At 37.3% G+C, this 26,257-nt stretch overlaps 1 protein-coding gene across 1 annotated transcript; it reads left to right on the plus strand.

Annotated features, from left to right (window-relative positions):
- Positions 1-1,715: 1,715 nt before the first annotated feature.
- On the plus strand, positions 1,716-19,050 carry LOC144447576 (mothers against decapentaplegic homolog 6-like). Its single transcript, XM_078137649.1, has 4 exons — positions 1,716-2,532; positions 2,778-2,831; positions 3,005-3,073; positions 18,241-19,050. Exons 1-4 carry the CDS (start codon positions 2,118-2,120, stop codon positions 18,780-18,782), a joined length of 1,080 nt encoding a protein of 359 aa, XP_077993775.1. The 5' UTR covers positions 1,716-2,117; the 3' UTR covers positions 18,783-19,050.
- Positions 19,051-26,257: the final 7,207 nt, after the last annotated feature.

A 26,257-nucleotide genomic window follows, 5' to 3' on the forward strand; every position in this document is an offset into this window, starting at 1 on the left:
CAAATCGATTTGTTGTCGACGCAGTTGATCATTACATGAAGTAATATAAAATATGATAGTATACTAGATAATGGTATCATATCAACAGCACATCGATAACATTAAACAATACTTTGGCAGTGATTTCAGTTTGTGGGTATTTTTTGATATTTTGAAACTAAAACGTAAACACAGTATTCACTTTGTATTTATTTTAAGGATTAGCGGGTTTCCTATTCAGTAACTGTTATTATTGTTTCTACTCTTGAAAAAAGTAAGTCTGGGCACAAAAAACAACGTACATATATTTCCTATGCTTCAATCGCGTTAATCGTATCATTTCGTGTCGTCGAGTCGCTACATACAAACGACTTTGATCGTTCGTCTAAGAATAACCCTGACGAGTACGATTGAAATCACCTATAATTCGGACAATTTAGGTATTCTGGCCACTTTGTATGGAGTCGGGAGGTTCAAAAGTTAACTGAATAATTTAGCGACCTTGTTTGCCAACGTATATCATTTATTTCAGTATGTCGCGCTGTCGTATTCCAGGCGCCAAAATTATTTGTGAAACAATAGCGCCAGTCTCGCATACTCAGTCTAGTGGCCTGACGAGCACACCAGTGATCGCACGCAATGCAAGGTTGTAGCGGCAACACGCTGAAAAACAAAAATCTGTGAAACAACAATTTGAAGAGAAAAAACTGACTCAGACATGTTTGTAAAACAGGAAACAGTAAGAACAAAAATCACTTGCAATGATCTGATTATGCGCCTCAAATGGTGGTCGAAGACTGTCGTAAGAATGCTGGCGTCAGTAGCTCGTTGTCGTGTATTTGACGTATGTACACTCGCCAAGCAAAGAATACAGGCGACGAGCGCCTCACATATGTTTCGGGTTCTCCCGAATAAAGTAAGCAAAAAACTGTGGTCGAACGGTTCACGTGGGGCTATGGGTTACGAATTTTGTGTGGCATGTGAAAACCACAGTTGAAATTTGCAGCCACTATGTCAGCGAGCTAAATGGGTTCTGATAATTGCAGAGCGCAATTATCAGCGGCCGCAATAAACGTAGAAAATAATGACCCCTATTTAAATGGACAAAAACAAGTCAGCTATGCGATCAGGCTATTCAAAGTTGTTGACGATATTGTGGAGACAGAGCGCGGACGGGTGACAATATTGACGAAAAAAATATACATATATCGTCACAATCGCAGCAGCAAAGAGACACACTTGCAACGTCTTTAAATTTAGAAAGATTTTACTCTGTGTTCTGAACATAAAACAGCCACACTCATTTACGGGTAATTTGATATTTAGAAAGCGTGGGTTGGGTTTCCGCCAAAGCCGGCGACGCACCAATCAGTGGCGAGTTGATAAGCGTTTCTGCATAATACAGTCACCCTCTGAAATACACACAACATTATAGTTTTAACCCCTGACCTTTCCACTTTACCTCTTTCGAACGCCATGTGACTGACATAGACGATCGAAGTGGATGTTTTAATCTCTCTCAGAGGATTATGGTTCATTTTCCCGGTTGTATGGGGTAAAATAAAGATTTTGGTATGTTTTTGAGATACTTTTACCGGGGGAGAAGTAACAGCCAAGTGTAATTTGAGCTGTTATTTGCGCAACAATCATTTTAGACTCGAGGCGCGCCAAAATGTCTAGACAACCACGTGATAGAAATGAGCCAATTGTATACCAGCAGTGGTGTGGCAGTGAGTGTTGTAAATTTGCAGCCGTGTTTTCAGAGTCGAGACGTGCAAACTAGAAGTACTGTATAGCTGTGTTGACATTGCTTCGTTCTCTCGCCGTTTTCAGTGCGATTCCGTAGCCAACGGCCATAACCAAGTTATCGACAGAATTGGGAGATCGCTAGCAATCTATTGGTATGCCTGGTTCATTCTTTGGAGCTAAGGATCTTAGCAGAATTTCGTGTTGAGTTTGGAAAGCTTGCTGGCGACAGTGCCACTTAAAACGTTATCCTCAGTGCAGAGCCGTTGGAAAATTCTGTGTTTCTTTATAGAAATCAGAGAAGGAGTCGTTGTCGATCCTTCTGCAACAGTGTTCGAATAATGCAAGTTCAGTCCTGAGTGTTACAATTGTGTGTGTGCACCGAATGTCGCATGTTCAGGTCCAAACGTTCGGCGCTTATTCGGCGACTGTGGAAGTGCCGTGCGGGCTGTGACAACACAGAGGATGGCGAAGCAGAAACCGAAGCAGATCTTGAGTTGAAATCAACAGCACAGTCCATCTTCAAAAGACTTAAAGATAGACAGCTTGAATTGCTGGTTCAAGCTGTGGAAAGTAAAGGGGGTGCTAACTCTTCTTGCGTTTTATTTCCGAAAGGAGAAGTCCAATTAGGTAGGAGGACGGTCTACCCACAAGTGGTGTTGTGTCAGCTGTTTCGTTGGCCCGATCTCAGGCATTCGTTTGAACTTAAGTCTCTAACGTTCTGTTGTGAACATTGTAAAGCACTGGACGATGGTGACTCTACAATTTGCTGCAATCCCTACCATCTCAGTCGCTTATGCGGCCCAGGTACGTAGTCATATTTATTCATTCCCGACTTCGAGCTCACCGATCAAACGTCCCCTTTGAACCCCATATCTATGAAAGGCCTCAGTCACCATTCAAAAGATACCATATAGGCAAGATGGCGCCTCAGTATTTATGTGTTTATCAGACTAACCTTTCTCGTGTAATTATCTCCAAGCTAGTCTGTTTTTATTCAGAAGTGGAGCTTTTTCTCAACGCGTTTTTGTCTTCTTTCCGTACACTTACAGAGAGCCCGCCTCCGCCTTACAGTCAGCTACCAATGGAACCGTACAAGTTTGAAGGTATGTAAAGATCCACTATAAGTTGCCCCCCCCCCCCTCCAGAAATCTCGGCGATCTTTCTTTGATTTTCTGTCAAATGCCGCCGTGTGCGACTTTGTACTCGTCTACTTCACTGACCTGATTTGACAAGTATACTGTAGGCTGACAACGGTCTCTCGTATTTTGCTTTGCAGAACGTAATTCAACTCCAGAAAGCACAGAAACGGGTGCTAGCAACACCGCTTTCCCTTCAAACTTTGCAGGTTTGTGACTTTTATTTTGTTTCTCAGCCTCCGTACTCGACCGTAATCGAACCAATCAGCCAACTTTCCCCCACTGAAAATTGGCTGAATACTTTATGCAAGCAGTCGAGTGGAAATAGGAGCAGTTTACATTTGTGTATCCTACCCTAAAAAGAAGTTCAGAAATTCTGTAAGCGAAATTAAGTGCACACAAGAGTTAGGAGTGCAACAGAGACAAAAGTCACTGTATGAGTGTGTACAATTAGTGAAGTCATTGCAGTGTTATTTAGGTCTTAATTGTCAGTGGTGCGGAATAAACGAGTGACAGTTTTTAGCTATTCTCACGTTTCTAAACAAGTTACAGGCCATTGTTTATCATTGGATATCACTGTCCTACAATTTACATGTTGACAAAATCCTATATTTTCCTGATTTGGAACATCACCAGCTTGACATGTAACCTGTACTTTACTGTGCTATCTTAAGAAAGAGAGCAAACATTGGAAGAGGTAAACTTTGAACACAACAGATAGTTATTACATGTACTGTAATCTCACACTATGAATATTCTAGTATGCAAACAGAAAGAAGGGAAGATTACATTCAAAAGTTGTAAAAATGAACAAGTCCACATAATGAAGGAAATAATGACAACTAATTTTAAATGATGAAAATTTAATTTCTTTCCAAGTTTCTTATAATCTAAATATGTCAAGTAATTGTGACATCTATGCATTGAAGAGAATACACACACATACACACACACACACACACACACACACACACACACACACACACAGTTTCATTCTTCATTCGCCAAGTAGAGTGCTCAATCACCTTGGAGAGCTGTGTATTATATATATATATATATATATATATATATAAGTTAAAGGATTTGTACAGTAACTTGGAGAACTGTTTGAATGGAATGGGGAGGGGCCAAAGTTTCAGTTACCTTAAAAGAGGGGAATAATGTGTGTAAAAAACTAAATGTTGGTATGACAGGCCTATGTCAAACGTGATATATATTGTTTTAAATCCAGGAGGAATTTGGTGTATGTTTTGTTTTACTTACTTCTCAAGTTAAAAACAACTTGTCACAAGTGATTAGTTATTCCCTTGCTAGTCAAGCATGTGGTCCTAAAAGTGTAATCACCTTACTGAGTGCCCCATACAGTTGGCTTCACAGGCCCCAGTACTTTAGTAATCACAGTTTCTAAAAGCACCAATAGGTTACTATAGCAACTGATTGTGAATTCTGTAAGGAGGGGGATTTTTCTGCCTGGAATGATAAGCGTGATGACTAGATATTTTTCTGGGATATTTACTCTCCATAAAGATCTTGTAAGTTGTATGTGTGATTATCTAGGATAGGGAAGCAGACTAATACATTCCTAAGTCAAAAGAGATATCAAGTTTAACATAGCAGTAGATACAGTGGTGGATGGATCAGTGTTGTCTTTTTAATTTACCTGTCACTGTGTTTCAACTTAAATAATTGCTTCAAGAGTAGCTCAAGTAAAAATGAGAAGTGAACAGTTTATGAAGTGTGTGGTCGGCGTTGATATGGAGTTTGTGAGCCTGTTGAGTAGTGGGGTTAATGCCTTAAACTCAGAGTGTTGCCACTGTAAACGTTGTTTATTTAACACCCTGAACTTCTGAGCTTGTTTGTGGTGCGTCATAGGAGGTTGGTTGGGTCATTCTCTGCCCATCAGCATACCAGTGCCCAATTACATTGCATTAGTCTTCATTGTGATTCTATGCTCTATGTTTTATGCATGGATGTCAATACTCCACAAAAGTTCACACACACTTTATAATCGTGGACTAGCAAAAGTTAATTTTCCCCAGTGCCAGTCATTTGTGCATTGGCATTCCATTTTCAGTTTTGCACATTGCTTGTGTTAAATGCAGCCTTCTGTTTTAAATTAGTACAGGGTAACTCTTACCATAAATGTTATCTTAACTTTTTGAACTGGCATGTGGTTTTTTAACCACACCACACTAGGTGTCTTTTAGCTACTACAGGACTAAGACTCAGCTAACTAATAGTATGGGTTATGTATTAGATTTAGCACACAAACTGCACATTTTATAGTATGATAATTTGTCAGAAAGTTGTTCAATTAAATGATGATTGCCCAATTTGTCAAGAGTGACGTTTTTGTAAGGGGGTGCATGCAAGACAATTGTTGACAATGTTATGTACAAGTATGTTAGCTGAGGGAATAGGCCCAACTCACTTAGGTCAACAAAATTTGCCATTCACAAACATTAAATTGTCAAGTAGCTGTCTCTCTATGCAAGGCTTTTTTCTTCAATTGCAGTGAGAGTCCACGATCTTTATACCCTCTGTGTATGGCTTTTCTAACTTCTCATGTTAAAATGTAGGGGTCAGATCGTGAATGGTATTTTTATTTCATACAAGGGTAAACCTAGGGTTTATTTAAATGTGAATACAGTAAGAGCTCTCTGTATTGTGTATTGTATATTATCCTTTGTCAGTGCATGTTTTTACACCACTTACCCATACTTAGAGCATTTGTTCCATTTTTATGCTAAACCGTGCAGTGCAGTGAAGTTGAAAACTCACAACTAGTTGAGTAAATAGTGACTAGAAAGCAACATCAATCAGCAAACCCTGTTGTAACTCTATCTAGAATGTTATGCAGGAGAGGTGACCCAGTTCACAGTCCATAAGTGACACCCCCTCCAAAAAAGGAGATTTATCCATATTCCAAATGATTATCAAGTTATTAGTAAGTGGGAAAAACTGGCACTAATAAGTTAAATAGAATTAAAACAACCACAAAGATTTATTGGTGAAAGTGTTTAATAATGCGAGTCACTTTATTTATTTGTTTCTGATAGATGGAAAAAAGTTTTGGATTATTTCATACTTGGTGAAAAGTTTAATTTTTCTTGTGGTTCACTTAAATCACGACTGTGAGATAGTTGTAGCGTTGGACAGTAGAAAGTGGTTTTCTTACACTGCCTTACTGTGAGTGCAGTCAACATGTGGGTTACCTACACTGTGTTGCTGTGCGAATGGGTTTAATGTGGGTTCCTACACTGTGTTGCTGTATGAGTGGGTTCAATGTGGGTTTCCTACACTGTGTTGCTGTGCGAATGGGTTTAATGTGGGTTTTCTACACTGTTGCTGTGCGAATGGGTTCAATGTGGGTTTCCTACACTGTGTTGCTGTGCGAATGGGTTCAATGTGGGTTTTCTACACTGTGTTGCTGTGCGAATGGGTTCAATGTGGGTTTCCTACACTGTGTTGCTGTGCGAATGGGTTCAATGTGGGTTTCCTACACTGTGTTGCTGTATGAGTGGGTTCAATGTGGGTTTCCTACACTGTGTTGCTGTATTAGTGGGTTCAATGTGGGTTTCCTACACTGTGTTGCTGTATGAGTGGGTTCAATGTGGGTTTCCTACACTGTGTTGCTGTATTAGTGGGTTCAATGTGGGTTTCCTACACTGTGTTGCTGTATGAGTGTGTTCAATGTGGGTTTCCTACACTGTGTTGCTGTATGAGTTCATTACAAATTGTCAGCAGCCAACACTCTACCTTTTGTTTAGGCACTGCTACTTTGTACTGTGTTTTGTAGGTAGCCTTGCTATATTGTCCAGTGTCAACCTTTACTGACAAATAACACACAAGAAGTTATGCAAGGTTAAATCGTCCTTTCCTTTGCAGGTTGAGATTGTTTATTTTGCAATGAATGCTAGAACAGACTGATGTGTGTATTGTTGTATTGCCCCAATACCAGGCTAACTTACAGCCTTCACAGTTGCCCCTCTTTATTTCTCACTGAATAAACTTGATTAGGAAGACTGGCTATGGTCTCATTGGCATGCATTGAGCACTATTGTGAATGAACCCCCGACTGATAAGTATTTTGTAGAGCATAGAAAAGCAAAGTTGGTTAGAACAATGGCGTATTTCACTGAGAGAGCTAGTATTGCTGAGAAAGGACCCGAACACAGTGGGGCATGAAAGTTGTGTGTGGATGTTGTCTTCACAATGGCTACTAAGTTGCCCATGCAAGAGAATAAGCCTGTTGGCTGTAGTATTGTTCTAGTATGCACATACAGTACCCAAAACTGTATTACTGAATACTGGTCTTCTCATAGTCAACTTACAGGCAAGTCACCATGTTTTGACAAGTGTAGGGCTTTCCCTGTATAGTAGTGTTGACAATAAATTGTATGAGCGGTTGTTAATTGAGGGCTAGGGGTACACACAGGCTCTTGGGTGATCTAATTCTGGGTTAAAGTCTTACAAGTGGTCCCTTACCAATGGCATCAAGTTTATAGACACAGGTCCATTTTGATGACTGTCAGTAATGCAGTGAAAAAAACACTAGGATAATAGTTTACATTGCAAAGTTTGAAAATTTAAGTCAAATAGTGTTACATATTAGGTAAACTTTGATTTTACAATGACACCTTGTCCCTTAATGAACTTAAGCAGTGAAAATCAATGTTTGATCTCATTCCAGTAATAAAGCTATTTTTCAACTGAGGAGTCGATTTTATGATCACAGGCATACACAAAATGTGTGCTAGTTTAGGTCTAGAAAATATATGTCATTGTACAGAGAATGGAGAAGAAGTGGGTATTTTTACACTTGTCCCTTCATGGGATGACCTTTGAAGGGAAAATATAGTCAAGATCTAGTTGTAAAAAAGATTTGTTTATCCTGTCACAATTTATCTTTTTTTTTCACTAATGTCATTAAAATGTCTCCAGGAGGCTAGAAATAACAAATACAGATATTACAGAGACTGTAAGGTTAGTAGTAGGTTGGTGATGTGTATACAGTATATAGTAACTATCATTTCATTTGACAAATGTCAGCTTTAATGCATAAGCTCTCAAATATGCACAGAAGTTTGGAGCCAAAATCATATTGTTGTTTCCGTAGAGACCAGCCAGGGCATGTCTCCACACACATTTGTGTTCTGTTTTCCTGTGGTACTCGTCAATTTGTCTGCATCGTTACAGCATAGTATGCGATTTGGATGCCATTATTTCTGCCCGGATAAGTTAGGTGAGAAATGAAGCCCTGACATTGGTCAGTTGACTGATACCCAGCTAGTCAGTATGGTGACAGTAAGTCTACATTCACTAGGGTCTGTGGTGCCATTCACTAAAACCTTAGCTCACAGTATTTTTATCGTCAGTTAAGTTTGCATAGGATTTAATAGCTAAGTAGTATGTGATCTTACTGTTTGACCTAGGCTACCTACGTACTTCCACAAGTTGTCATATTAAACAGTCATTAGTCAATTATATCCTTCTAAACAGGAAAAAAGATTGAAGAACATACAAATGTTTTGAACTTTTTACTGAAGAAATTTGTAATTTGTAAAATGTTTACTAATACTGAAATGTGATAAAAAAATTCTCAACATGTAGTCCACTGTTTCAAAATTAGTAGTATTTGTGATTCCAAATCAGTATGTATGTCTTTGATAAGTCCTGCTTGCAGAAGATATACAGGACTAGAATACTGTCATATGACCCTCAACACTGCCAGCCAAACCAATATCATCAGCCTATTTGGAGTGCAAACATATAACAAAAGTATTAAATACATATACCAAGTATCCAACTATTGGCAGTCAATCCAATATCTACTCATTTTTCCTTCCTTTTATGATAATCCCTTGTTAGATCACAAAAAGTGTTGAAATCAAAAATTTTCAAGTTCAAACTGTAATTATAAATGTCCCGTCCCACCTTGCAAACACCACCATATTTGTTTGAGGCATCCAATATGACATTGTACACAAGGAGGAAGACTTTAAATTTCACTTGAACGTGTGATTTTGAAATTTTTGGTCATCTGAACTGGAAGTTTTGTAGTTCAGGCAATGTAAAATTACTAAATAGTCAATTTATTGCTAATACAAATGTATTTGAATTAGTCGTCTGCAACCAAGACTAGTCTTTGATTAGTTGTGATTCAGAAGTCTGCCATCATATTTTTATTCTGTCTGGCAAAGTCCATAAATAGCGTAATGTTCTAATGGTATGAGATCTGTATAATATGATTTTCTTTTTTTTTAAAAAGATTATGCAAAAATGGAAACATAGATTGTTGTGTGTTTGAGAGTATGGCATGTTGTTGGTAAGGATAGTGTGCTAATAAAATTGCTTGTAAAAATGAAGAGAGAGAGTCTTGATTCATGGAAGTGTACCCTGCAGGTATTCCTTTTGCACACCACTGCTACAAAAGAAGAAATCATGATAAAAATCAGCTAATAAAAGTTGGCTGCTGTTTGTTTTCCAACCTTGAGCCATAGCAGAGCTACTAAGACACTTGTATAGGAAAGATAGGGGGCTTAGGTCTACTTGGAAGAAAGACAGTTTTTTTCGTAGTGGGGCTTTCAAGTTTGGCGTGTGAGAGTTGATCCATTAACAAAGTGGTGTTTGGGTGACTGCATCTAATGAATGTGACATAATACAACTTCCATTTACAACACTTGGGTTGAGAGAGGCAAAAAGAGTGTGGTGGTCTGTTCAATACTTTCTCCCCTTACCATGCTTGGCAACAGCTTTCAGTTCTGCCCTACCAGATCACAGTATCCATCCCAGTATTGAAGACCTAAATGTCAAGTTTTTTGCCATATCAAGTGGGCAATCACAATTTCTGTGACATTATTGAAGTTCTCATTCAAGTGTTTTTTTCTGAAGAAGGGTTTTCCCTTCTGTGTATTGCCCTATTGTCTTGTTTGGATCAATAGCGGAACCTTGACAAAAAGTATGTTCTTGAGTATTGTATACTAGAGGCTTTTGCTAGTACAAGAGCAGCTGGCTGCGTTATTGGGGTCTCTTCAATTTCAGCATGTATGACTAGTGAAGCTTAGGAAAGTTTTGAAGTATATACCATAAGTGTACCCTGTAATAAGTAATGAATATAGTTACATGAATTCAAAGAGGTGTTATGTTAATGTTTAGACATGGTTGCTGTATAAGCCTGGCCACAAGGACAAGTGTAATTCCACTGTATTGTCTAAAATAACCACATGACATAAACTAGATAGCTTATCCCTAACCTACCTCTCTACTAGCTTTTTAAAAATTACAATATTAAACCTCATAATGTGGAGCATATTTTTTGTGCCACTACTAATATTTAGGGCTATGCCTCTCTACAGCTGATGGTGAATACAACTAAACATTGTCCAATACTATAGTGAAGTCTGCTAATTGTTTGTCTTGAATGTGTAGTTGCAAATATGTGAACTGAAAATAATATAAGTTGTACAAATTAATCAAATAAAAAGATATTCATTTGACCAACATAGTGGTGATTTGACCAACATAGTGTGATTTGACCAACAAAGTGTGATTTGACCAACAAAGTGTGATTTGACCAACATAGTGGTGATTTGACCAACAAATTGGTGATTTGACCAACATAGTGGTGATTTGACCAACAAAGTGGTGATTTGACCAACAAAGTGGTGATTTGACCAACATAGTGGTGATTTGACCAACAAAGTGTGATTTGACCAACAAAGTGGTGATTTGACCAAACATAGTGGTGATTTGACCAACATAGTGGTGATTTGACCAACAAAGTGTGATTTGACCAACAAAATGGTGATTTGACCAACACAGTGGTGATTTGACCAACATAGTGGTGATTTGACCAACAAAATGGTGATTTGACCAACAAAGTGGTGATTTGACCAACAAAATGGTGATTTGACCAACAAAGTGGTGATTTAGAAAAATGTTCATATTTCTTCTATGTAGTGATTTTCTGTATATTACTTTTTGAATTAGGTAAAAAAAAAGTTATCAAACTACTAGACTACATCCTAATATCTAGAGGCCTCTTGTTTACTCCATAACCTGTCATTACTTTGCTGGAAATTTTCTTTATCCAAGTTATTGAACATTGATTAATATTGATGGTCAGGGGTATAAGTCTTCAATATCTTGAAATTATTAGACACCAAGCTAGATTTATCAAATTGTAGAAAAGTGGTTTACATTGCATGATGTACTTCAGAGGCTGTGATAACAGACTGTTATATACAGATGTGATGCCACGATAACAGACTACCATACTGATATGATTCAGTGATAACAGACTACCATACTGATATGATTCAGTGATAACAGACTACCATACTGATATGATTCAGTGATAACAGACTACCATACTGATATGATTCAGTGATAACAGACTACCATACTGATATGATTCAGTGATAACAGACTACCATACTGATCTGATTCAGTGATAACAGACTACCATACTGATATGATTCAGTGATAACAGACTACCATACTGATATGATTCAGTGATAACAGACTACCATACTGATATGATTCAGTGATAACAGACTACCATACTGATCTGATTCAGTGATAACAGACTACCATACTGATATGATTCAGTGATAACACTACCATACTGATCTGATTCAGTGATAACACTACCATACTGATATGATTCAGTGATAACAGACTACCGTACTGATCTGATTCAGTGATAACAGACTACCGTACTGATATGATTCAGTGATAACAGACTACCATACTGATATAATTCAGTGATAACAGACTACCATACTGATATAATTCACTGATAACAGACTACCATACTGATCTGATTCAGTGATAACAGACTACCATACTGATATGATTCAGTGATAACAGACTACCATACTGATATGATTCAGTGATAACAGACTACCATACTGATCTGATTCAGTGATAACACTACCATACTGATATGATTCAGTGATAACAGACTACCATACTGATATGATTCAGTGATAACAGACTACCGTACTGATATGATTCAGTGATAACAGACTACCGTACTGATCTGATTCAGTGATAACAGACTACCATACTGATATGATTCAGTGATAACAGACTACCGTACTGATCTGATGCAGTGATAACAGACTACCATACTGATCTGATTCAGTGATAACAGACTACCGTACTGATCTGATGCAGTGATAACAGACTACCATACTGATATGATTCAGTGATAACAGACTACCGTACTGATCTGATGCAGTGATAACAGACTACCATACTGATCTGATTCAGTGATAACAGACTACCGTACTGATCTGATGCAGTGATAACAGACTACTCCATGCCTTCTGTTCCTCTATTACTCTGAACTAGATGACACTATTCCCTTTCATGAATGTACAGAGTATCCTTCAGAAATCCGAGGCATTTAATTGGATAGGTTTAGCTACAAATGAAAAGAAATGAAAGATTTCACTAAAAATATAGAAATTTTGAATAGCCAATGGGATATGCGAGATGTCTCTTGTAAAACTGTATTGTCCATTCCTGGATTTCAGTCAACCATAGATCTGAATTTGTTGTGTAATAATGTTGTTTACTAGTCAGGCTAACATGTCAAATGTTGCATGGAATGTAACAAACTTTGTATATGTCACCATGGTTTTAACAAGAATAGTGGTGGATGCTACCTCCTTGATAGATGTACAAGAATAGTGGTGGATGCTACCTCCTTGATAGATGTACAAGAATAGTGGTGGATGCTACCTCCTTGATAGATGTACAAGAATATTTCCTATTTATTTCTGTGAAGGACTTAAAACTATGTGAACAATTCTGGATAGATGAAGATGTGTGGGGAGGTTACATATTCTTTGTTTTTGATGAGTTTTGTCTTTTTCATTGCATTCCCTCACGTCTTTGCTTTGTGAAAGTGGAGATCAGTTTTGGTCAAATTCTTTTGTTGTGTGAGGAGCCATGGTGTTGGGTGTCTTATGTAGTGTATTCAGCATAGTGAGTAAGCTAGTCCACCTCCATCAAACCACTTGAGAGCAGTGGCCACTGGACAATATCCAGATGTAATGAAAGGCTTCAGTTTTCACAAACTACACATATTTAAGGTGGGCTAATGGATAGCAATACCTTTGAATGTCATGATTTTCATCCAAAAAATTCTTGACAACCAAGGAGGAGAAAAGACTTGATGAATTGTTTTATCTATTTGGTCGCCATGGAAATCATGGTGACCCAGATTATAGGACAAAAGTCAGTTAAAGTTTCCATTCTGGTATTTACAAAAGGAAGTGAACTGCTCAGAGAGGAAAGGCCAGACTGCCAGAGATCTGGCTGTTTACAAACGGTATGTAAAGTGTTTTAGGCAGAGAATGTCATTGTTTACAGTCCAATGAAGAATTGCAGTGGCATGGAGCAGTTACATGTGCCCCCAGAATATTCTCTCTAAAACAAATGTTATGATAAGCCACATAGCCATGTGTAGTAATGGCCAGAAAGACAGCTTGCTAAATACATTAGTCTGGTCAGCTGTTGCAACCAACCCTGGGAGGAAGACCCAGCTCCTGTTTCGTCTTAGCTTGATGTGTTTTTAATGACCTTTCAAAAATGGAGGAATGGATAACAACGACAAGAAAAGTGAGCCACATGTGGGTCTGTTTGGTGATTTATTTGTCCATTCTTGAGGTTCAACTGTTGGTACACATTTCAGATAGGAATGCTTTGAGTCTTGAGGAAAAATTGCACTCTGTGTATTACATGCAGAGTAGGATGTGTTATGTGTGTACTTGGGGAAAAATATATGACCACTAGTAGGGTATATCAGTTGGCCTGTACACTTTTTGCAGAAAATGATATGATGTGTTATGGAATGCACACAGAATGACAAACTGATTTCAAAAGCAAACAAATTTGCCCTGATCTTTGATCACCCTGTCTGGAATCCATGTGCAAATGGGGGTTTTGAATTCGTTATTTCCCCTACCAAAGCCATTTAATCATAATCCCTATTTGCATGGATATACTCTCTCTCTCTCTCACACACACACACACACACACACACACACACACACACACACACACACACACATGGCACTATATAAATTTTATTATTATTTCTAGCTATAGCAAGAAAAGTTCTACAAATGTATTGTAACAAAGATCATGCTTGCTACCAGTATATAAAAAAGTGACTACATTGTTACTACCATTGGGACACCCCCCCAAAAAAACAAAACAAAACAAACAAACAAACAAACAAACAAAACAACCAAAAAACAAACAAACAAAAAAACCCAAAACAAACAAACCAAAAAACACCCCCAAAAAACAAAAATCAAACCAAAGACAAAACAAAACAAAAACACACACACACACACACACACACATCAGTCAATGACCATGACTATTACATTGATTTTATTAAAGGCAGAATACAAATATGGTGTTACAGAATGCACAGAATTCAATATGAATATTTATGATCTTACTAAGTACTACTTCAAATGGAAAAATGGAGATGGTAACAATACATCGCCAACAATTTTCTCAATGACAAATTTCAGTCTTTATTCCCCACAGCTTTGAATGTGATGGTAATGTTAGCATAAATTATGAACTACAGTAGTATACTATACAGTATTAACATGTTACAAATACTGCAAATATTAGCATCCTGCTCAAAATGGAGTTTACCCTTCAATAATTGTACAAGTTGAGAGTCTAGAATTGCCCAGAAAGTTGGATAAAACAGCATTGCTGTTTTCCTCTATTTTACATTGTCAGTGTTGAATGGTGAACTTTACAGCTAATGTAATGGACATGTCTTGTAAGCCTTTGAAGAGCTGTGTTTGACTTGGCATTAAGGCAACTATTTTTGGATCTGTGGAATGAATCATGCACTTTGCTGGACAGGTTCATGGACCTTCACAAAAAAAAGAAGAAAAAGGCCAGTGTTCACCGCAGTCAGTCTTTATGGAGCCAACATTTTAAAAATTAAACTGACTTAAACACAAAGTATGCAATTGATGTGGCAATGAAGCCCTAAAACACTTGTGCGTTGTCCCAGAGATCAATTTGGAAGTTGTACAGCCAGAGCAAAGATACTGGTTATGTAAGAATTTAAACTGTCAATTGGGGAAATATATACAGGTTTGTCAGATAGGGTGGTACAGTTAATGTGTGCCTCAACAGTTTATAACATATGACACCATGATGCCTTGTGAAATGCTGTGTTCACTGTTCCAAAAATGGTGTTGAAAGTTTCAGTCACTGGGCCAAAGGTCAATGCTTGCTATGCACAGTAAATTTATCATACATCCGACAGAATAATTGTACACTTATGAGAAGGTCATCCGTGTACGAGTAGATGAAATTTGAAATATAAAGCGAATGTAGGTTACATGTTAAATAGAACTGGTCACAGAGATATAGTGTTCTAGCAACCCCCTTTACTGTGCCCCAGTTGTAGGCCCTCCTTGTAAGGTGGTGAGAGCAGGAAAACATACACAGTCTATCCAAGTACTTGCACAGGCATAGTATTCTATTTTGTTGTAGAGAGACTATTCCTGTTGAAGCAAAGAGATTTATCTTGCTATTAAACCTGCCCTTGGTTTTTAATTCATTTATTTATTTATTTTTAATTTTTTTGGCTGGGAGGTGAGGGTCTGAGGAGTGTTACAAGAAATTGATAGTTTAACCATATGTTGGTTTGAAAGTCAACATTGTGAAATTTAGCAAATAATCACCAGAAGCCAAAGGAAATATGAAGTTTGTAAGATTTTTGTTGGTTGCTTAACGTTACATGTTCTGTATTTCAAAAAACAAACAATATTTTAGCAGTAGAATTGTAATCATGATGGAAAGCAAATACCTACCAACAGACTGTGATTAATGTTTTGTGTAAGTAGGCTGTCACAAGGCCAAAAAGTCATGGAATTTGCTTCCACTCAGGATCATAGGTTCAACTTGACTAGAAAGTAGGTGGTACATGGCTAAGCTACCCTTTACTACTGCTACAACTACAACTCTCTTACTAAATTTCATTTGCAAAATTCAACATTCATCCAAAATTTATAGTAAATATTACATTTATTTTGGACATTACTTCGAGATACAAGGTCTTTTAAACAGAAATATAAAAAAATGTCTATGAAAGGAATGAGGTGATATTTCATAGAATTTATTCTCCATTTTTCATGAGCAATGTCTAGATGAGTGGAGATCAACTAGTCACATTAGATCATTATTAATTGGCAAATGTATCAAATATGTAGAAGCCCAGCTTTAGGAAACTGTAGGAAACATTGTGTATGTTGTGAAGGAAGTGACATAAAAAGTACTTGTTCAGATGTGATGTACATTGACAAGATAACTAGCAAAACATATTGATTTGAATCTCTGATTGATAATAATAATTTTATATAGATTTGAATCTCTGATTGATAATAATAATTTTATATAGATTTGAATCTCTGATTGATAATAATAATTTTATATAGATTTGAATCTCTGATTGATAATAATAATTTTATATAGATTTGAATCTCTGATTGATAATAATAATTTTATATAGATTTGAATCTCTGATTGATAATAATAATTTTATATAGATTTGAATCTCTGATTGATAATAATAATTTTATATAGATTTGAATCTCTGATTGATAATAATAATTTTATGTAGATTTGAATCTCTGATTGATAATAATAATTTTATGTAGATTTGAATCTCTGATTGATAATAATAATTTTATATAGATTTGAATCTCTGATTGATAATAATAATTTTATATAGATTTGAATCTCTGATTGATAATAATAATTTTATATAGATTTGAATCTCTGATTGATAATAATAATTTTATGTAGATTTGAATCTCTGATTGATAATAATAATTTTATGTAGATTTGAATCTCTGATTGATAATAATAATTTTATGTAGATTTGAATCTCTGATTGATAATAATAATTTTATATAGATTTGAATCTCTGATTGATAATAATAATTTTATGTAGATTTGAATCTCTGATTGATAATAATAATTTTATATAGATTTGAATCTCTGATTGATAATAATAATTTTATGTAGATTTGAATCTCTGATTGATAATAATAATTTTATGTAGATTTGAATCTCTGATTGATAATAATAATTTTATGTAGATTTGAATCTCTGATTGATAATAATAATTTTATATAGATTTGAATCTCTGATTGATAATAATAATTTTATGTAGATTTGAGGTCAATTGTAGCTGTCAATGTAGAGAGAGAATGTCTCCGTAAAACTGACCATAAGGAGGATGACAAGTCTAACCTCAATATATAACACATTTGTCAGAAACAACCATGGCAGAATTGTAACTACATCTCTCTCACTATCTGAATCTAGTGGTGTATTTGTTTGATTTTTGACCATACACTTACTGAATCTAGTGGTGTATTTGTTTGATTTTTGACCACACACTTTCCAGTTTATTGTAATTAAAACTAGCAAATGATGTTGATTGTAGTTCGAATTGCAAAAGGGAAGGGAAAGTGGAGGGGGATCATACAGTCCCCAGGAATAAATCTTGAGAAGTGTCTCCAAGTATGATTAACTGTCAAAAGAGGAAGAGAGAAATTAACCAGGTGACGAGTCAAGAGACTGAGGTGAAATAGAGTCATGGGATCAGCAAAACCGGGTTAGGGTTCAGATCACATAGAAAGAAAATCTTGTTATGTTGGTTTTTTGCTCACTCTGTCTGAATGTTAATGAAAAGTAGGATTTTCTATTTCACAAGTGTCATAGTCTTGATATCAGCACTGTGGCTGAAGTACACTAGATAATAACATTATATCAAGAAACTGCTCAGTGCAACTGGTATCATATCCCATCACTTTATGCAGCCAAGCCATAGCAAATTGGGAAGGAAATAAGAAAAAAGGCAGTGATGAGAAAATGTATATCAAGAGAGAAGGGAATTACTGTGTATAACTGATATCAAGCCCAATCACATATTGCTGCCAAGAATTGGGGGAGGCAATTAGAAAAGAGAAGTGATAAAACAATGTTTGATTAGTTAAGGAGTCCCTATCTAATACACTTACAATACTTTGTATAATTTAACCTTGACATTGATATAAGGGAGACTGTTAAGAAATGAACTCAAAGATAAAATGGATAGCCTGGTCTCCTACTAAAGCAAAAAGCAGTTGCCACCACATTTCAGCTTGCCTGTATTTTCATCCTGTAATACCTAAGAAAATACATCGGTCTACTCACCACCTACAAATTCATCATGAAATTAATAGGTTGATATTTTCATTATAAAACTACTGGAAAAACTTTGATATTTGTATGTGACATATATTTGTATGTGTTCTTTTTATTGCAGACCTCAACGATTCACACGGTGCCTCCAAGCAAACACATTGGTGCAATGTGGCTTACTGGGAACTACGCTCACGGGTCGGACGTTTGTACCATGTCTACCAGCACTCTGTAAATATTTTTCAGGAACTACCTCATGGCGATGGACTGTGTTTAGGACTACTCCATCGCGATTGCCGGAATGACTCTGTTGAAAGGACTAGAAGTAAAATCGGGTACGGTGTGACTGTCAGTCGAGAATCAGATGGAGTCTGGGCATATAATCGCAGTAACTTTGCAGTTTTTGTAAATTCCCCAACACTGGACATCCCTAATTCAAGAACGTTAACAGTATGGAAAGTTTCACCAGGTTACTCAATAAGGATTTTTGACTATGATAAATCAGACTTGCTGCGAAGGACTAGAGACCCTGAATTAACGGAGGGTCCTTATGATCCCAACTCTGTGCGGATTAGTTTCGTCAAAGGCTGGGGACCATGTTATTCGCGGCAATTTGTAACATCATGCCCATGCTGGATTGAAATCATATTCAATATACCACGATGACACACCTCTAAGAAACTATTAGAGCTAATCTTAATATAATATTTTATTTTATATATATTATATATTATAATGTAAATATGGACAGACTGTTTTTTTTTTTACAGTGTAATTATTTATGGTGCCCTGTATGTACCCACTCTGCTAACCAATGAAGCCAGTCTTGTACAAGGTTAGGACTAGACATCACTCTTGTACAGTTTTATTGTTTTATATGACAAACAAGTGAAACAACCCAAGAACAAAGGGAGGATGGAAGTCCTTACTTGAATAAAACCGTTAATATCTCAATTGAAATTTCATATTTTCATCTTGTATTTATTGCAATGTCCAGTTGTGTGTTTGGGAATCCTGGTAACAGGAGGGAAAGCTGGTCAACTGGCATTGATTTCCTTTCTATGTATCATAATTTTGGTGGCTTACTTTGGTATAATACTGGGGAACTCACAATCATTAACATAAACTCTGAATACCCTCTCCCATTTCCTTCAGATAATTTCAATACCTGTATACTTCCAGTGTGAAATAGTGTGGTGGGTGGTAGGTACATCAACATTGTATGTGACACACACACAGTTGACTGCAGAAAAAAACATTTCCTATTGTATATTACATTCACACATACTTAATGATAAATTTTACTGAACACCTTAGGAAAAAGTCACCATGAAATCATCTAAGAAAACCCTGAAAACTGAATTAAGTATATTTGAAGTGTTCGTGTGTTGTTGATATATAATGTATTATGATTTGTTAGCTTCAGACAGATTATCTTAGGACTATCACACTGGTGGATTTCTATCACACTGGTGGATTTCAATCACACTGGTGGATTTCAATCACACTGGTGGATTTCTACTAAGTTATCTCTGCAAGCACCATCAGGTTGAGACAACTGTCAAGATCTTCTAACAACTAAAGATACATGTACTGTAATAGAAGGTGGAAGCTATAGCCAAATATCTGAAAGAAACTCATACAATGTTGTATATATAAAGTTTTGGTGATATTTACTCCATAGATTAACTATTTGAGCAGAAAACATCAAATAAGGAACAACTGTCAAACTTGCATACTGTATCTACCAATTGTGTGTGGATGTGAAGTTAGCAAAATTGTGCAAATCAAAACACTGATATCAATTCATCAAACTATGAATTGATGCATGGAAATATTGAACTGGAATGAGTTGTAGAACTTTGTTAGCAAGAAAATAACAATGTGAAAAGTCAACTATTCTTTACAGACGACAGTTAAATCTAGTGGAATATTGGGCAGATTTGACCGGCTTCTCACTCTTCATAAAAAATATCAACTTAAAATAGATTGTCGTAGATGGAGAGTCACAAGACAATAATATTGGTTGTCGAAATCTTTGAAGGCGTTGTTGGAATTTAAGTGTTCAGTTTTGAATGACAAACTTGGTGACATGATGACTTCAGTGAATGTTATGTAACACTATCACAGTTTGATGCTAGTGAAAACAAGTCTTTCAGTGGTAAATTCTTCACACAGTATCACACAACATAGACTTTGTTCAAATCTGTCTTCTTGGCATATGAAATCTGTAAAGTACCCCAAATTGATCCAGATGTGTCAAAGGAGATCATACCATTAATAATACACTAGTCAAGTCTTGCATCATGGAAAATCTCCACATGTGAAATTGGATACTTCTTCTGTGTAGCATGACCTCCAGGTCACAACCCCATCAAATGGATTTACTTAGTATTTATATTAGTCTATATGCCATCAGAAAATTGTTAATGTGCCGATGTTGACCTGTGACCTTGAAATATACAAATCTGTGCAGATACTGAACTAATAAGTTCTGTTCTAAAGAGAGTTCAAGAAAAGGTTCCTTCAGCCAAACCATGTCCTATTTATTGAAACTGTTTGTATCCAATGTAAGGCTTGGTAATGCTGCAATGCATTCTATGACTGGAAATAAAGTGCTGTTGCAGTTATGTATCTTGACTAAAAATGCTGAAAATAATTGGAAAAATTGGAAAGCTTAGTATGAAACGTGGTGAATTCCACTTGCCATTTCACTAGTGACTGAAATAGTAATTTAGTGTTTAAATTATTATAGCTGATGATATGAACTGTACACAAAATGAAAACCTTCAAATGGAAATATTGTAGAAATTGTGAAAACATTTTGTCATAGTTTGGAATGTGTGCATAAAGTGTAAAAATAGACATAGGGTAGGTATTAGAGAAGGACTTTAAACATGGCATAGACAGGATAGGTATTAGAGAAAGACTTCAAACATGGCATAGACAGGGTAGGTATTAGAGAAGGACTTCAACCATGGCATAGACAGGGTAGGTAGTAGAGAAAGACTTCAAACATGGCATAGACAGGGTAGGTATTAGAGAAGGACTTCAAACATGGCATAAACATAGGGTAGGTATTAGAGAAAGACTTCAAACATGGCATAGACAGGGTAGGTAGTAGAGAAGGACTTCAAACATGGCATAGACAGGGTAGGTAGTAGAGAAGGACTTCAAACATGGTATAGACATAGGGTAGGTATTAGAGAAGGACTTCAAACATGGCATAGACATAGGATAGGTATTAGAGAAGGACTTCAAACATGGCATAGACATAGGATAGGTATTAGAGAAGGACTTCAAACATGGCATAGACATAGGATAGGTATTAGAGAAGGACTTCAAACATGGCATAGACATAGGATAGGTATTAGAGAAGGACTTCAAACATGGCATAGACATAGGATAGGTATTAGAGAAGGACTTCAAACATGGCATAGACATAGGATAGGTATTAGAGAAAGACTTCAAACATGGTATAGACATAGGATAGGTATTAGAGAAGGACTTCAAACATGGCATAGACATAGGATAGGTATTAGAGAAGGACTTCAAACATGGCATAGACATAGGATAGGTAGTAGAGAAGGACTTTGAACATGGCATAGACATAGGATAGGTATTAGAGAAAGACTTCAAACATGGCATAGACATAGGATAGGTATTAGAGAAGGACTTCAAACATGGCATAGACATAGGATAGGTATTAGAGAAGGACTTCAAACATGGCATAGACATAGGATAGGTAGTAGAGAAGGACTTTGAACATGGCGTAAACAGGGTAGGTAGTAGAGAAGGACTTTGAACATGGTATAGACAGGGTAGGTAGTAGAGAAGGACTTTGAACATGGCGTAAACATAGGGTAGGTATTAGAGAAGGACTTTGAACATGGTATAGACATAGGGTAGGTAGTAGAGAAGGACTTTGAACATGGCGTAAACAGGGTAGGTAGTAGAGAAGGACTTTGAACATGGCATAGACAGGGTAGGTATTAGAGAAAGACTTCAACCATGGCATAAACAGGGTAGGTAGTAGAGAAGGACTTCAACCATGGCATAGACAGGGTAGGTATTAGAGAAGGACTTCAAACATGGCATAGACAGGGTAGGTAGTAGAGAAGGACTTCGAACATGGCATAGACAGGGTAGGTATTAGAGAAAGACTTCAAACATGGTATAGACATAGGATAGGTATTAGAGAAGGACTTCAACCATGGCATAGACAGGGTAGGTATTAGAGAAAGACTTCAAACATGGCATAGACATAGGATAGGTATTAGAGAAGGACTTCAAACATGGCATAGACAGGGTAGGTAGTAGAGAAGGACTTCAACCATGGCATAGACAGGGTAGGTAGTAGAGAAGGACTTCAACCATGGCATAGACAGGGTAGGTATTAGAGAAGGACTTCGAACATGGCATAAACATAGGGTAGGTATTAGAGAAGGACTTCAACCATGGCATAGACAGGGTAGGTAGTAGAGAAGGACTTCAACCATGGCATAGACAGGGTAGGTATTAGAGAAGGACTTCGAACATGGCATAGACAGGGTAGGTATTAGAGAAGGACTTCAAATCTTCATTTGAACACTTGTGATAATTTGCCATTTGAGATGTCTGATGGCAGCCATTGGTATTTGGCCATGATATCATGATACAGGCTACAGGCATTGTAAAATTATTTACTACAGTGCAGTCAGTAAGTGAATTTACAGCAGGAAGTGAAAAATAAGCAAGTGAAAAGTGTTATGGTACAGTACGAGTGTCTCCCTGGCAAACAGGCTGTACAGATAAAAATGTTACACAGGTCGAGGTAAAAAACAAGGAATGTGATTGTACCGGTAAATTGGGTTTCTTTGCTTGGCATGTTGATCACCCCTTAAAGTATTTTTTCTTCCAAGTCGTATTGTATTTCAGATACCACACACTCATTCAGCAGTTATATAACTACCTTTCAAAACAATAAGCAAGTCAAATGAAATGAATAGCTATTCTAAATTGCCACCCTGAAGTTGATTTTATCAAGTGCGTTACAAAGTAGTTTGGTTTTTTTGTGTTTTCTTCCTCTGGTCGATACGTAATGAGGGAACTTTATTCTGGCCGGAGAGTTCACGTGTGACAACAGAACAAGGTCGGAACAACGTAGAGTAAATGTTTGGATGTGTCCACCATTTGTCATCGGAACGTATGCTAACACACAGGTTGGATTATTTGTGTGTATTTCGATTTGACTAGGACAATACTTGTTTGCTATGATTACATTGAACAATTGCAAAAAATAATTGTTTTCTTTTTGGTAGAGCTATATAGGTCAAGGATGGCTTCCATTTTATTTCATGGTAGGTGTCAATGAATGACTGGATCTTTTTAGTTACGTCATCATCTCAACATCCTTTTCGCCAAAAAAATGTGGCCCCCGCTGATATGTATTTATTGAAAGAGGGGAACAGGAGGAGGGGGGGGGGGCATTTTGGTTTGCTTGAAAACTGTGTAGTAACCTTTAACCCCTAAAATCGTGGAGACTGCCTGTCAATGCTATGACAAGTTATACAAGGTCGGAAAGTATGTATAGTTTAACTATTGTGACATAACCGTTGAAGACAAGGGAGGGAACACGTACCAGTAGTCGACAAGGAGATCTTGGCTGATGTGATTCTATTGGCTTGAGTTAAAAAACGTAGCCGTGTTGACGGTCATATTAGAGACTGTGGGATATATCCACACTATAACATGTATCTAATCAGCTGACCTCATAGACACGGAACCAAAGCGTGTCTTGATCAAAGAATTGTGATTTTTAACTTTTCTTTAAAGTTATTTGGCCCCATAAAGAGTTAATGCACCGAATCACATTCCAGTGAAGCGCGGCATTCGAGTTTTGACTTTGACTTCGATATCCATATAATCAGCCATGCTGTTCCGTCATAGTAGTTTTTGCCCGGGGGATCCACCAGTTTGTCCAATGGCCAAGATAGCTATCAACATACCACACAGTCACGTGGTCGGTGGCAATTATGTTGTCAGCGCTCAAGATCACAGTTTAAACCAAACCAAGGGGGAGGCAGGTAGAACATCCATTGATAGGAACGTCACGCCAACGTTAATACTGACGAAAAATTACACCAACCACTGTTTTTTTTTGTGTCGTTGACATTATAGAGTTCTCGCACAATATTGGTTGGTGAACGAAATGTGGTGGTTATATTTTTTGTCCCTCCGAAAACGTAGACGGCCACCCTTACTGTTAGTCTGTAGTCCACAGCAGCTGTGATGGTATATCAGAATGTCATCAATCAGATTTCGGCCACCAAAACATTGGCTACCTGTCAACTAACCATATATGGACAAGCAGACTATACATGTACGGTACACGGTCCAGTCAAGTTCACTCGCTGGCAGTACACTTGTCAACATACTGGTACGATGTCGTGACTATTGGGTTGATTATTTTAAAGTACCAAACTATTACATGAAGTCATTATATGCTCGTGTTCTTCTGAACCCGCTTTGTGTGAAATTTAAATACTTTTAAAAATATAACATAAATGATGTCCACAATATTGTACGATAGGGAAGATACGCTTTTCAGGAAGCTACTGTACTCATCAGTTTGAAGACACTTCTCGTCGATCAAGTAACCGAAAGAGGAAACATAGTTATGTGTACACCATTCCTACCGTGGGTTATACTTCCATGGTTGGGTATATGTCATTATGGACTAAAAGTTACGATTTACATACATTTGTAATCAATTTTAACTTTCTTGCACACATATCGAAATATAACAAGATTTTAATTATTTTTGGTGACACTCGCGGAAAATGTATCATCGTTGTTTGTTTATGTCAGCAGATGTAAACATTAGATTTGCGCTGGTTCAGTAGTGCCCCGCCCCCATGCTTCCTGTGGCCACATGAGTTGACCACACGATCGCTTCGTTACACCATAGACAGTGGAGGGGAGATGGTTACACTGGCTCAGCATGTTTCAACGCCATGGTAAGGAAGTTTTAGGTGGCTAAAAGGAAATGGTCGTTGAAAGCGGTCAAACCAGAATCGGTACTTCTGTTATTGAAGAAGTGATACGTATTTGCTTTCCCGGGGCTATTTAGTGAAGCCCTAAGAAGTCTAATTGGAGTCTGGGACCCAGTGTTTTATTGAACAAAGTTCGAACAAAAAAGTCACATTTCGGAGAGTGCAACAGAGCGTGAATTCAGAATGAGTCGCTCGGTAAAATCAACAGCATGTATGCACAATAGCACTCAGTGAAATGAAAAGTGGTTGGCTCCGTATGACCCCTGACCTCTAAGATTGACGCCACAGTGGGGCGACAGCGCGATAATGACACGTAAATTACGTTTAATGGGCGCACTCAATTTGCATAAATAAACACTTGTGTGCACCCCGGGGATCGATTGGTGATAGGCAAAGATGGGCAGGTTGGTACCTTGTCATTTGAGCGCGTGTCTACATGTCTACAGGTTTTGAGTTATTCATTTACGAAGTATCAGAGCACTCCGTTGACTTGGAAACCAGAATGAAAAGACACGTGCAGCAATACCCCATTTTGCAGAGATTACGTTACGTCGTAAAGAATATTTGGGTGTTTATTGGAATAATGATAATCCATGTCTGTACTGAATGTAGAAAATGAGTATGTGACAAAAAAAGTTAGCACCAAGTCTTTACAACTCGACACAATCATTTAGAACAATAATCACGGTAATAGTTTTATCAACTAAAAAACTTTAAAAAGTGAGAAAACTGTTAACCATACCATATTTGTAACTTAAACTGTTTTCATTATATTTCGTAGTATAGAGTTTCTGTCCAAAACAGGAGTTTTACGTCATAAAAATTGTAACTTTCCCTTTGTCCACCCTATCACTTAAGCCTATGTATGTCTGCCTGCCTGCCTGCCTGTCTGTCTGTCTGTCTGTTTGTCTGTCTGTCTGTCTGTCTGTCTGTCTGTCTGTCTGTCTGTCTGTCTGTCTGCCTGCCTACCTACCTATCTTTGTCTGTCTGTCTGCATGCCTGCCTGCCTCCCCTCCCCTTTCTCACATTCACACACACACACATACACACACACACACACACACACACACACACACACCCATGGGTACTCACATAGTAAGAATATGT

This window comes from Glandiceps talaboti, chromosome 16 (genome assembly GCF_964340395.1).
Source record: "Glandiceps talaboti chromosome 16, keGlaTala1.1, whole genome shotgun sequence".
Lineage (NCBI taxonomy): Eukaryota > Metazoa > Hemichordata > Enteropneusta > Spengelidae > Glandiceps > Glandiceps talaboti.